At 38.3% G+C, this 14,641-nt stretch overlaps 1 protein-coding gene across 13 annotated transcripts in view; it reads right to left on the reverse strand.

The window, feature by feature from the left end:
• Positions 1-14,641, reverse strand: part of LOC130922706 (calcium/calmodulin-dependent protein kinase type II subunit gamma-like) — a 67,766-nt gene that overhangs the window by 11,445 nt on the left and 41,680 nt on the right. For 2 of the 13 annotated variants that reach the window (XM_057847653.1, XM_057847647.1), the window contains 3 exons: positions 8,342-8,382; positions 7,593-7,637; positions 468-513 (listed from right to left, as the gene is read on the reverse strand). In XM_057847653.1, the coding sequence (XP_057703636.1) occupies positions 468-513; positions 7,593-7,637; positions 8,342-8,382 (132 nt within the window). Of the gene's footprint in view, positions 1-458; positions 514-7,592; positions 7,638-8,015; positions 8,049-8,341; positions 8,383-14,641 lie in introns of all 13 variants that reach the window. The other 11 variants (XM_057847652.1, XM_057847646.1, XM_057847655.1 and 8 more) reach the window with 6 other exon arrangements.

The raw sequence follows: 14,641 nt of genomic DNA on the forward strand, positions 1-14,641 counted from the left end.
TGCCACCATGTGCCACTTAGGCACGAAAGCACACTTGTACCCGTACTTGTTACCAGTTCTGTCACAAGGGGTTACAAGCTTCAACGTCTAGCCAAGTTGACATTTACGGTGTGGCCAGGAAGCATCTTTAAAAAGAATAAAATAAATAACTAAAGTTTTGTTGTATCTACTGTACTCTAATAATAAACTTAATGAGCACCATAAAAAAAAAAAAAAAATATCATTCTTGTAAATGGTAATTAAATAGTACAAAATCACACTTCTTTAAAATTATAAACATTAAAATAAATAAAAATTTGAAAGCTACAAAAGTAAAATGGAAATTTAGACCTAAAAATGCTGATTAGTTAAAAAAAAATATAAATAAATAGATAAATTAATTAACAATCATCATAAAAATTGTGACACGAAATAAAAATAGCAAGCAGCATGCGGAGAAAGCGAAAGTGGGACAATACCTTTCGTACCTTTCATCTCATCTTCTTCAGCGTTGTTGCAGCTCTCCGTGGAACCCTGCAGGGAGACCACCACCACACACTTGAGAACAAATCCTTAAAAAAAAAAAAAAAAAAAGGAAAAAGAAGGAGGAGGAATAATAACACCACATGACAGAAGTGACAAAAACTGACAGATGGATAGATGGATACACAACTACCTCCACGGAGCACAAACCAGCCGGGCAGTGTCAAAGCATACTATTGTTTTTTTTTTCCTTCCCAAGGAAGCTGCAAGGGCTTGGATGATAACAATATACTTTTAAAGGTAGTATTCAAAGATTAATGAAGACTATTTCATATTAGTGCACTTGTGCTAAAATCTATTGTCTAATTGTGTCTATGTTTTTAAAGACAAGCAAGCAAACAAGCTAATGAAGTTCACTTTATTTTTACTATTCGTCCATTTGTATTTGGACGGAATAATTTTGGACGATTATTTATCTCATGATTTTAAAATTTAATGCATATTATATATACTTTTATCTATATCCTCCGTTCGTAGATAAAACCTAAGGAAGGAGAACTAGTATTTGGTTCCGTATATATTGTGTTCTACGTAACTCAAGCATGTATAGACCCCAATCACCAACGTCACACAATCACGTGATCGCTGTATTGTTCCGCCATATTGTCCGTCATTGTGTGTCCGTGTTGTCAATGATCGTAGTTTCTAAAGGTGGATTCACTTGCAAATTATGGAAGCCCCAGTGCTTTCAGACGATGTAAACTCATTGGATGAGTTGCATAAAAGCCGTTATTTGGAAAAGCTTCGGTCGATCCAGTCGCCAGATCCATATTTGATGCCCAAACCGATGTTTCCTCCCGTCCGGTCCCGTCCCGTGCGTCAGAGGTCGTCCTGAGACCACAAAATTTCCAATAATACTCCAGTTTATGTCACGATGAGGAGGTGGTTACCCAAAATCGGCACTGGCTCGAATATAAACCGACATTTAGTCAGCTGAGTGTCACCATTGTCACGATTGTAAAATGAAACTTGATCGACAACGGCGGGTGTGTGCCGAAAAATAGCTGCCCCGCGTGAAATTTCCCCCCTGACGGGAGCGCTTATTTATAACGCTTTACTGACGTGAAAACATCAAATGTTTTCAATGACGCATTACAGTAATGGATTAACGACTGTAAGATCAGTTGTAAATAATTAAATTACACAAAATATTAGTACTGTATTTTAGTAACAAATCGTGAACTGGGCCACATAACCATCTTTGAACAGAAATGTATTAGTCTACAGGTTTTCACGACCATATCCCAATGACAATCACACAGGTGTGACATTTATTAGTTCAAGCAGAGTAAAATAATACATATTCACGGTACAAGGAAGTCGTTTCCGTGTGGGCGCTCCCGTCAGGGGGGACATTTCACGCAGGGCGGCAATTTTTCGGCACACCACCTTTTGTTGCGCTCACCTTCTTGCTGCGCGACCGTGGCGACGAGCTTCGTAGTCTCCGTCTGATGATATCTGCGATCGTATTGGCATCATATTGATGTTTTCGCCGCTGTCTGACGGCTGCCGACACAAACGCATCATGGACCGAAATAAACAAACCGTGCTGCTTTAGAGATTTGCCCTTTTAACAATGGGCACACAGCAACTACTAAAATGACCGTTTATCTTCTCTGTTACTGCAACCAACCGCCACACATGCCTTCACCATTTTGATTAATCAATGTTAACGATTGTCAGGAAGGTTTTTGGGTTCGTTTACTCGCCGGTGATTCCTTAGACAAGCAGAAAAACATGCAGTAATAGGAAGAATGTACATAGCGGTAATATGTAAACACGATGAACTGACGGACAATATGGCGGCACCAGTCAGGGGGGCGGATTTGTGACGTCACGTGACTGGGGTCTATAAAGGGATTATAAACAAACCTGTAGGTTTGTTTGTGATGTTTGTAATATGAAACAGACGAAGTCATTAATTTTGGGCTAATGAGGTCAAAGGTCACTGGGGTCAGAAAAGGAATTTTGTGAAAACAAGAATGAATAAAGGGATTTTTATCAAACCTGCAGGATACGTATGTAATAAGAAATTGAAGAAATGATTACATTTTGGGCTTTGAGGTCAAAAGCCAAAGTTCCCACAGGTCAGGGAAAAATTGCGCGACAATTCGTTTGTACCTAATATGGTGATGCTTTCGATTTGTGTACTTAGAGGTCAACTCTCTACTAAGAAACTCTTAGTAGTCTAGTCTTAGTAGTCTAACTCTTCTAGTTAGCACTGCTATTCAAAATATTTTCATTAATATTATGTCTAAGGTTTAATTTTTGTGTGGCTTTAGCATATTCTCCCTGTGCCTGAGTGGGTTTTGCTTCCAGCTTCCACCCACATCACAAAAACAAGTGATACATATGTTAGGCTGGTTTAACACTCTAAATTCTCCAGAGGTGATTGTGAGTAAGAATAGTTGTTTGCTTTTATGTGCCCTGCGATTCGCTGGCAACCAGTACCACGCCCGCTACCAATAGCTAGCTGGCATAGCCTCCAGCGCCCCCGCGACCCTCGTGAGGATAAGCGGTACAGAAGACGAATGATTGAATGAATATTTTATTATGATTTCTTCATTTATAATTTTTCAAAATACATTCTTTCATTATGGTTTAGATTTGTTTTCATGACTGTGTTTTTTCCTCTATTGCTGTCCATAATATACCAGGTTTTAAAACATGTACGAGAAATGAAGTTTTTTTTTTTTTTTCCTAGTTAGTATTTAAAAAGTATTAAATAATATACAAATTATATTTCTTCTTCATCAGTAGTTATATGACCATTTTTGTGATATTTTTTGCTTTTGTATATATTTGAATTGGTATACGAGTTTTTTTTTTCCAGCCTTAATACTTTTATGAATTTTAAGTGTATTTTTGTTTTAATATTATTACTTATTACTTTTTTATTATTTTCACCGTATATGGACCAGTTGGCAGCACGATGGATGAATGGTGAGTACCATGCATCAGAGCCCTGAGATCAAGGATTCAATCCCAGTTCAGCACTTCTGTGAGGACTTTGCATGTCCTCCCTGTGCCTTTGCAGGTTTTCTTCTGGTACTCCTGTTTCTTCCCACTTCCCAAAAGCATTGAAGCTGATTGGACACTCAAATTCTTCATAGATGTGATTGTAAGTGTGAACACTGTTGGCTGGCAACCAGTAGCTCCAGCACCCCCACGGGTGTCACGAGGATAAGCGGTTAGGAAGATAAATGAACATATTTTGATGTTACTACACATAATTGAGTGTTCATTGTTTCTAATTACTTTTTTTCTTTATAGCATTTTATCATTTATGTATTTTCAAAATTTATATCTCCCAACTACTGTACTTGAAATTTTGATTTCCATTATTTTGAAAAATGCAATATAACAAAAATATTGTCTCTTGTATTGTATTGTATATTGTATCTGTATTGTACTATTTCTCTGTAATGGAGTGGTTTTTCAACAGATTTTCTTATTACTTCTATGATTTTTGAATCATTTTTTATAATCATAACATTTATGTGTGTAGGGGGGGATCATACAGTACTTCTATTTTTATCTATTTTAATTAGGCTCATCTTTGTTTTACAGGCTGAAGGTCCGTCAAGTTGCCACTCTTCTTAGTGGTGGCTGTGGTGTATTCTATTCCACCATTATCTGTGGACGAATCTCACTTCATTTTTGTAGGTACAGAATAATCCAGGGTTGTATACACATCGATCATCGAAGCCCCAATTATATATTTTTCATCAGGGCTGATTAATTCATGGCCGACTTACATTTGCCTGTAGCAGAGGTGGGTAGTAACGCGTTACATGTACTCCGTTACATTTACTTGAGTAACTTTTTGAGAAAAATGTACTTCTAAGAATAGTTTTACCAAGCTATACTTTTTACTTTTACATGAGTAAATTTGTGAAGAAAAAAACGGTACTCTTACTCCACTGCTTTGGGCTACAAAGAGTTTTTTTCTCTTTAGTCTACATATTAGATTTATTTTATTTTATTTTTTTTGCCAGCGATGCCAAGTAGCTGTAGCAGCTGTAGTAGTAGCAAGTAGCTCTATCGATTTCACCAATAAGAAGTCGCAACAATAATCACATGACTCCATTATACCAATCAGACACAAGCTTGCTATTCTATCGTCACGCCAGCCTGTTCAATCATGTGGTGTCTCTAAAGCATCGTAAAAAATGAAGTTTTTGATATCGAGCACTGTCCTCACGGATTTTAACCTCTCCCCCAGTTTTTCTTTGGCACCAATTGACCACGAGGAATCGGATATATGTAGGCCTGTTGCGATAACAAATTTTACTGTGCGATAATTATTCTCATAAATTATTGCGATATGCGATATTATTGCGCCCCCCCAATTTTTTTTAACCAATTTACAATAACACAGTGTGAATACAGTATATATTAATAGATCAAGTACACCCATTTAAACGCGATATTTACTCTTAAATTCAAAAATACTTTTTAAGAAATCACAACTACAAACAATAGACCATGCCTCTTAAGTAAAAAACAACAATATTGATACCGCACAGAAACACAGGTTAAATAAAATGTGTTTAAAAGAAAAAAAATTGCACTTAATAATTTAAGCATTTAGGCAAATGAAAACTTTTCCCGTCATAGCTTCTGCAATGGTGTTCCATAGGGATGCAACGATACAGTTAAGTCTTGGTTCGGTACAATTTTTGATACGGGACACATGATTTTCGATCCGATTCTACTGGTCGTTCCCAGGGTTTATAAAAGTACTGTCGGAGCTAGAGCCTTTAGCTAACAAGCCCCTGTTTTATGGAATCAGCTTCCAGCTAGTATTAAAGAAGCCGAGACAGTCTCCACATTTAAGATTGATAAAAAAAGTTCCTATTCGACAAAGCTTATGGTTAGGCTAGTTGAAGTCTGAGTAGACTCACAGTTTAGTCTAAGCTGCACTAGAAGCTATAATGCTGGGGGCAGTACAGCCGCTGAGTTCTATCTCCTTTTCTTACTCTACCTACCACTTATCTTACTTTATTTCTATTTTCCAGTGTTAATATCTATTTGTCTAGTCTCTTCATCACTAGTCACCCGGTGTCCCCTTTCCCCCCTCCCCTCTGGGGAGGGGCTATTTTTCAGCTGCAGCCTCCTGACTGTCCGGACCCCTGGCTGGATAGACGTCCTCGCTGCTACCCCCGTCTCATCTGACTAGAGGGACCTCTTCTTGCTCCTTTACTCCACTGTATTTTTACGGACTATAACTTCGCTTGCTAATTCCCATTAGCAGTTCTGGGGTTCCTGTCTATCCGTCCTGGGAGTGGATCTCTCCTGACTGTGGTACTCCCCAAGGTTTCTCATTTTTCTCCCAATTGACTCTGGAGTTTTTGGAGTTTTTCCTTGCCGGCATGGAGGGTCTTAAGGATAGGGGATACCCAGGACTTGAACTGTATCTATTCATCTTTGTTGCTTCATTTCTAATTGTGTATCATATTGCCTCTGTAAAGCCCTTTGAGACTTCTGTTGTGATTGAGGGCTATACAAATAAAATTGAAATAAAATTGAATTGAATTGATTCAATACATTTAATGCTCTGTAAAAAAAAAATAAATAAATAAAATAAAATATATATATATATATATATATATATATATATATATCTTTTGTTTCATTTTTTTGCTGTTGTTGTTGTTTTTTTTTTTGCTAACGAGCAAAAATTAAATTGCCATCATATAAAAATGCATTTTAGTGCATAATATTTATGTGCTTACTTCTTACTGATCTGAAAAAAAATTGTATAAAAGTGCTGAGAACAATCTTTACTGTTTGTAAAGTGAGGCAGGGCACACTGTTGATTGCTACAGCTCTCTTAGCAGCTAGGTTTACTACATGAGCAAGACATCCTATTTGTGGTCCGAATCCATCTGTGTCACGTAGTGAATTAACAATATTTGCAACATTATCTGTAGTCACTGGTATGGATTGACTTGGCCTTCTTAACTTCCATTCAGTCATGACAGTTTAGAATTCATCGATGTAGTATAAGGACTACGTGTCCCATAATCACTCTGGGCTCACGTAGCCGCCAATGGCATGGGACGTTCCACATCTAGTTTGCCATTTCATGATATCTAGTGTGTGCGCGCATTAAAAAAGTTAGCAAGCGCCGCTGAAGTCACGTCTGCTCATTACTACACAACAACAGCATATGAAAATCGACTTTCATAAACAGGACGAGTTTGAAGCACAGCGCTCTTAATTTCATTCAGCTGTTCGTTTTCAAAGCGAGGTTGTTCGTAGGAGCCAAGTCAGTAACAATGTTTTGGCGGACTTCGTTGTAAATATCCGGCGTTGTGCCGAAAAAAAGCCGCCCTGCGTGAAATGTCACTCTTGACGGGAGCGCCATAGATGGTCCACAGTCACTCCGGAGCACTGACGCAGCCGGTATACGATGAACAATAGGATATAAAATTACCACCTTCATTTTTATTTATCGCGCGATAAATGGAATCATTGCATATTGCGACAGGCTTAGATATATGATCCTTTTAATTTCAAAATAGTAATTATGAATGAACTCTTTACTATTCAAACTAGGAACTATTTTCTCCACCAGAGGGCACTAATGCTCTTTGGACGAATAATGCTTCATTTATATAATTTTTTTCTCTCGTCGGAATTCAATTATTATTTATTTATTTTTGCATTTCTTTGGCTTGATGTGATTATGTAATGGGTTGTTGTACAATATCATTACCTTGTGCTCAGAAAAAAATTCCTTTGTTTAAAAAAAAAAAAAAAAAAAAAATATAAGCAGTTACTCACAATGTTACTCATTACTTGAGTATTCTTTTCACCAAATACTTTTTTACTTGTACTTGAGTACATTTTTTGGAAGACTACTTTTACTTGTACTTTTACTTGAGTATTATTATTTTGAAGTAACGCTACTCTTACTTGAGTAAAATTTTTGGCTACTCTACCCACCTCTGGCCTGTTGTTTAGGAGTTAGCCAGTACAGGGCACACACACACACACTTCATCGCAGCCTTCAGCCTGTATAGCACACTAGTGCTTTTTCTAATAAACTATGAACGCCTTACCTTGGTACCGTCAGTTGGGTTGTGCACAACAGTGTTCTGCGTCTCCTGGTGGAGGTAGGACACACTTTACCATGCGGGGACCAATGACGGATGGTGAAGGGATGACGGACGGGCAAGAGGCCACGGAATAATAGCGTATTCCATGACAACATTTACACAACGCCACAAAACAACCTTCTAGAACCTCTTCCGGTAAATATTGAAAATAATATCTTGCACAACAAGATCCACTATCAGTACATTGGTTGTATGTGTGTGCATGAAGAGGGTACAAAAAGATGCAAGGATGTAGGACGAGAACATGAATGAAACATAATGAAAAGTGTCACGCGGCTTAAGCATCTGCTTCAAAAAGTGTCAGACAGACAGACAGATGAACGAGCCCACAACGAGCGAGCGAGCGGCGAGAGCTCATCATCTCACCATCAAACAAACACTCGAGCTGGACTTCCTTTTCTGACAGACGGCAAAGAAGAGGAGGAGGAAAATAAATAGGCAGGAAAATCATAATCAAAACAAAGAAGCAGCCACATTTTGGAGCACAGAAAAAGAGGAAAAGCTGACAGAGTAACAAAAAAAGAAGTAAGCCACTAAAAATAAAGCACGTTTTTGCTTACGCGCAAACATAAAACAGTACGACCTAATAAAAACTCCGCAAGCCAGCAATTTGTTAGTGGTGTAGGTCTGAGAAAAAGACAGGAAGAGTAGTCAAAGTCACTCAAGGTCACGATGAGGGAGGAGAAACGTACCTTCACGCCATCCGACTTTTTGTTCAGTAAGGTTTTGCAAGCTGCAACACAGAAAAGAAGAGAATAAAGTCATAAGCATTCATCAATAACAAAAAAAGACCAAGAATATTCATGAAGCATATTGAATTAAATTATTGACAGGGATAGGGGGCCAATCCATTTTGTCTGGGAGGGCTGGCTTCCAGCTCCTTACGGTCAAAATGGAATTAATGTCTATTGCTGTCAATGACAGCCAAAGAGTTAAATACAGTCCACAGTCCAAAAGCAACACGATTACAAAACGTTTTCTTGCAAGCATGCGTGAAAACCACTCAAGGGCCCCTGCCTGGATTGAAGAAGAAGTCCGCCATTTTAGTTTCAAGCAGCCATTCTCACAATTCACAGGCAGACTCCAGAGTTGGAAAACTAGATACAAAAATGAGCGCCCGATACCAATTTTACTGACACAAAATTAGGCGAACGTGTCACACTTGAAAAGACACATGAAAATCTATCAAGGATGCCATGAACTGAATAAGAAATCAGCCATTTTGAATGAAAGCAAATGCTAGAGTTAGACAACTAGATAAATTAGGACAAAAATTGAGCCCTTGACACCAAGGGCGTAGCTTTGCATAGGGACCGTAGGGAGATAACACTACCAACTTTTAGGGTCCTCAAATTGTTCGCACCAACTTTTAAGCCACCTTATTTGCATTATTTACAGTGGGGCAAATAAGTATTTAGTCAACCACTAATTGTGCAAGTTCTCCCACTTGAAAATATTAGAGAGGCCTGTAATTGACAACATGGTTAAACCTCAACCATGAGAGACAGAATGTGGAGAAAAAAAAAACAGAAAATCACATTGTTTGATTTTTAAAGAATTTATTTGCAAATCATGGTGGAAAATAAGTATTTGGTCAAAACCAAAAGTTCATCTCAATACTTTGTTATGTACCCTTTGTTGGCAATAACGGAGGCCAAACGTTTTCTGTAACTCTTCACAAGCTTTTCACACACTGTTGCTGGTATTTTGGCCCATTCCTCCATGCAAATCTCTTCTAGAGGCGTGATGTTTTGGGGCTGTTGTTGGGCAACACAGACTTTCAACTCCCTCCGCAGGTTTTCTATGGGGTTGAGACCTGGAGACTGGCTAGGCCACTCCAGGACCTTGAAATACTTCTTACGAAGCCATTCCTTTTTTTCCCTGGCTGTGTGTTTGGGATCATTGTCATGCTGAAAGACCCAGCCACGTCTTATCTTCAATGCCCTTGCTGATGGAAGGAGATTTTCACTCAAAATCTCTCGATACATGGCCCCATTCATTCTTTCCTTAACACAGATCAGTCGTCCTGGTCTCTTTCAAGATAAAAAGACCCAAAGCATGATGTTTCCACCCCCATGCTTCACAATGGGTATGGTGCAATTCAGTATTATTTTTCTTCCAAACAAGAGAACCTGTGTTTCTACCAAAAAAAAAAGTCTATTTTGGTTTCATTTGACCATGACACATTCTCCCAGTCCTCTTCTGGATCATCCAAATGCTCTCTAGCGAACCGCAGACGGGCCTGGACGTGTACTGGCTTCAGCAGAGGGACACGTCTGGCAGTGCAGGATTTGAGTCCCTGGCGGCGCATTGTGTTACTGATAGTAGCCTTTGTTACTGTGGTCCCAGCTCTCTGTAGGTCATTCACTAGGTCCCTCCATGTGGTTCTGGGATTTTTGCTCACCGTTCTTGTTATCATTTTGACGCCACGGGGTGAGGAAGGAGTTGAAAGTCCGTGTTACCCAACGACGGCCCCAAAACATCACTGCTCTAGAGGAGATCTGCAAGGAGGAATGCGCCAAAATACTAGCAACAGTGTGTGAAAAGCTTGTGAAGAGTTACAGAAAACGCTTGGCCTCCGTTATTGCCAACAAAGGGTACATAACAAAGTATTGAGATGAACTTTTGGTATAGACCAATTACTTATTTTCCACCATGATTTGCAAATAAATTCTTTAAAAATCAAACAATGTGATTTTCTGCTTTTTTTCCCACATTCTGTCTCTCATGGTTGAGGTTTACCCATGTTGACAATTACAGGCCTGTCTAATATTTTCAAGTGGGAGAACTTGCACAATTAGTGGTTGACTAAATACTTATTTGCCCCAATGTTTATAATGAGTTCTGTTATATGGGTAATTTAGATTCTCTTCCCATATGTTTTAAGGATAGAATTAGGAGCGGGAACCTCTTGGTACCTCACGATAAAATACGATTTGCGATACAAAGCTCACGATAACGATGATCTGACGATACGGCGATCCAAAGATTATCGATACATTGGTTAGGAAATCATTCGAGAATTTTCTACAAACAACTAATAAACAGAAAAACATGTTTCTGCTGTGAATTAGAATGAGTTCATCATTAGTAGACGTCCAATCCATTTGAACTGGGAGGGTGGCAGCGAATGAACGAACGTTCATTCGCTGCCATCCCTCCCATTTCAAACGGATTGAACGTCTATGGCCGTCAGTGGCAGCCAATGCCAGGCAATGAGGTAATTTTGGGCCATTTTAGGTCATTCACGTGTTGATTTTCAGTTACTTCCTGTTGATTTTGGGGTATTTTATGGGTCACTTCCTGTTTGAGTTACAGAACAGGACGTGACCTGGGACTCACCCAAATGAATAGACAGTGACTCAAACTCAACAGGAAATGACCTGCAAATGCCGCGAAAATGGGACCCAATGACTGTGAATGTTCTGCTTTTGAATGAACGAACGTTCCCAGTCTAAATGGATTGGGCGTCGAGCACCATCAATGGCAGCCTTAGAGTTAACTGAGACACTATTATGGTGGAAGATTTTGGTAGCAACTTGATGGTTACTTTTTTTTTTTTTTTTTTTGTAAAAAAACTGACAACTTTTTAAAACGATATCTCGATTCTTGACAGGAGCATATCAATAACCTTTTGGGATACAAAGTATCACGGTATATCACCATTTCAGTATTTTGTCACACCCCTAAATAGAATACATCCTACCATTATTAAGTGAATTATTTTCATTGTGCCGGTCCTTTTTAATCCCCTCAAACACGTTTAATTGGCTAATGATTTGAACCTCGACCCCCTCCTCCCGCACACAGACGCACACTCAATACAACGCAACACCGCCGACAGAATGACAACATGCCACCTTCCCCACCCCCTTTGAAGAAGATGGATATGAGGTGGTTTTCGGCCAGAACAAGCCAAATAAACTAGTAGCCCGCCATTGTTGATGTCAATAGTTACACAATGCGCATGGGTGCTTTAGCCCATAAAACCAGTCGCACCCAAGCGCCAGCAGAGGGCGACAAAACTCCAAAAAAACACAAATAACAAGTACACATTGCACTGTGCTGTCATTTTAATCTGTTTGAGCGGGGCGTGTGCGTTAATTGCGTCAAATATTTTAACGTGATTAACACGATAATTTTTACAGCCCTAGTTTTTTTTTCTCCATTCGGATTTTGTCACCATTTCGGCAACGAGACAATGCACCGAAAAGGTGTGCGTTACTACACGTTACTACGTTGGTTGAATGACGCGAGAAAAGTTAGAGACAAGGAGAGAGAAGAGCCGGAGTGGGAAGGAAGGAAGAGTGTTGTGACGCTTTTGCAAACGCGATGCGAGGCTATGTGGCTCCAATATTTCCTGACTGTAGACGACAACCTACAATCTACGCCCACTTGATGCTACGCTAGATATCACATGCATATAGAACTAGATGTAAAATGACTCGGTGGCGTTAGTTAGCAGCCGCCATCTTATAGCAGTAAACTTTCTCAGAAAGGCTCTGTTGTAGTGAACCTTCCTAGCGAACCTAAGTAACTTTTTATCTAAAATACTCATAAATCCGAGTATTAAAGTAGACTAAAGTAGACAGAAGGGAACTAATGCAAAACAGGAGCAATTTTGAAAACTTTAAGGGTTGATTCACAACATTAAATGACTTCCAAACATAGCAAAGGTTACAATGATTTTTTTTCTTCTTTGAATGAAAAACAAATATGGAAGGTAACACCAGTTACTTTTCCAAATAACTAATTACTCTTACATTCAGGTAACTGAGTTATTACCTCAATTACTTTTTGGGAGAAGTAATTTGTAACTGTAATTAATTACTTTTTAAAAGTAAGATTAATAACACTGGTCATAAAGATGCAGTCTGCAGAATGAAAAGTGACGAAAGCGGAGATTTTATTCTGCCAATTTGTTGCCGAACACAATTTGCCTGTAACTATTGCTGATCACCTCTCAGAATTAACAAAGAAATGTTCCCTGACTCAAAGATTGCATCGGTAAGATGATTTTATCAATTGACCTTTTTAATTTATAATTGGACATACTAATGAACTACCTTCAAGTCAAACTGAATTGCCATGAAGTGCAGCCATCAAAAGACATGATAGAAATTGCCGAAAGTGCTACATATTATTACAACAAAAGTCATTGTTAAATTTAGTCATCATAATGTAGCTGAAGATATTGAATGTTCTTTGATTGCACCAGGTTATATGTGACAATATTACCAATAAATTCTTATAATTTCAAAAATTGAGTTTTATTTTTGTTTCATATTGCAATATAAAACAGTATATACATAACGCTATCACGCTAACGCTATATAAAACGTAAGATTAGTCACCAATTTGTAAGGGCATACGTCACTATTTGTAAGATTGCCAACGGCCTCGGGTAAACAGGTATGCAGTAATGCAACGCGGTGGCTTCAGTGTGCAAGTCCTAAGAATGGGTCCACTTCAGAGAGACACTGACATGAACATGAACTGACATGAAAAAAAAAATCTGTGAAATTAAATCATATATCACAATTTCATGAGAGTACGTTGGTTCGGGTCTTGGGATAGTCTAGAATGCCTCAGGTGTGGATCGGTCCTTGGATATTTCAGATTTTTTTTTTTTCATGGATTTTTTCCCAAATCAGTTTTATATTACAATACTTTAGTTTGAGTCTAGGGTTCCTCCAGTGTCCCCCCAGAAGTGGACCCATTCTTGGATAGCTGCCCATTTTTTGTTTTTTTAAAATAAAAGGAGTTGCACTTCAAAATGTTTCTTTAGTAGTTTTTGAAAACAATGGTTTAAATCGAAAGTTGTATCACGTGAACCAATTCACAAAAAAGTTAGTATTATTCAATACAGATTTATTTTGCTTTGATCATTTCGCTTATCAATTAATTAGGTTCATATTCGTGACAAATGTGGCCCTGACCACCGCTCAATAATCTGTTTGATCTTAATAATGTCCCGTCCCCAACAGATTATGATGTTATATCGTCCCGAACAATGTTGAGACCAAATCTACGCCCTTGCTTGATACCAGTTTTCCCGTTCAACACAAAATTGGGTGGACATGTCTATCTTGAAAGGACCGCAAAAAACAATATTGAACACATAGTCTCTAAAAGACAGATGTTTGGAACTAAACAGGAAATCACACGTTTTGGGTTTTCATGTTATATATGGCAGAAAACACTCAGGTGACTTGAAGCGCCGCTCTGAAACCCCCAATTTAGCCAACTTTCAAAATTGTCCGATATGCATGTGTGATAATTGGAAAGCTTAAAATCTCCATTTTCTGGGGGAAGAAAATTTTTGAACAGGAGGGCATTTAAAAAAAAAAAAAAACTGCGAAACCCTATCTGAAGGTGAGAGCACGCGAGAGCAGAATTAAAGACACCATGACTTTAATGCGATATTATCGTGTACTTACCTTGTTTCAATCCAAAAACTACACAGCTGTGAATGGCCACAGCTGGATTTTTGGGGGATTTTATGGGTGAAACACAGTAATATAACAAGTGTCGCGATGCAGAAATCGAAGACATCACGGAGTGGTCGAGATTTTCTTTTTTATATATTTACCCTTTTCAACATTTTCTTTTTTTTTTCCAATTTTTCTTTGTTCGGATCGATTATTTATCATCTAACATATCGGAGAAAATGCGACAGTAACAAAAAAAAAAAATACAATAAAGCGATGGTTATCAGGTAGATATCCATTACTTTTTTACAGACACCAATTTTTTCATTGTGACGTAATATGTTTAAAAGTTTAAAATATGCGAGTGAATAATTTTTTAAAGTCGTTTTTTTTAAACTAAATATTAAACATCAATTAATGATTCCAAGCTAAAAATGACAGACATTTCGAACAATAAATATAAGTACTTGCCGTCTTTTTATGGCTGGGTTGAAACAAAAGCGGTTGCACGATGTCTGTAAACGGGGGTTTCCAGGGTAAAACGGAGAAATTAAAAATAGC

Source organism: Corythoichthys intestinalis, chromosome 10 (assembly GCF_030265065.1).
Source record: "Corythoichthys intestinalis isolate RoL2023-P3 chromosome 10, ASM3026506v1, whole genome shotgun sequence".
Classification (NCBI taxonomy): Eukaryota; Metazoa; Chordata; class Actinopteri; order Syngnathiformes; family Syngnathidae; genus Corythoichthys; species Corythoichthys intestinalis.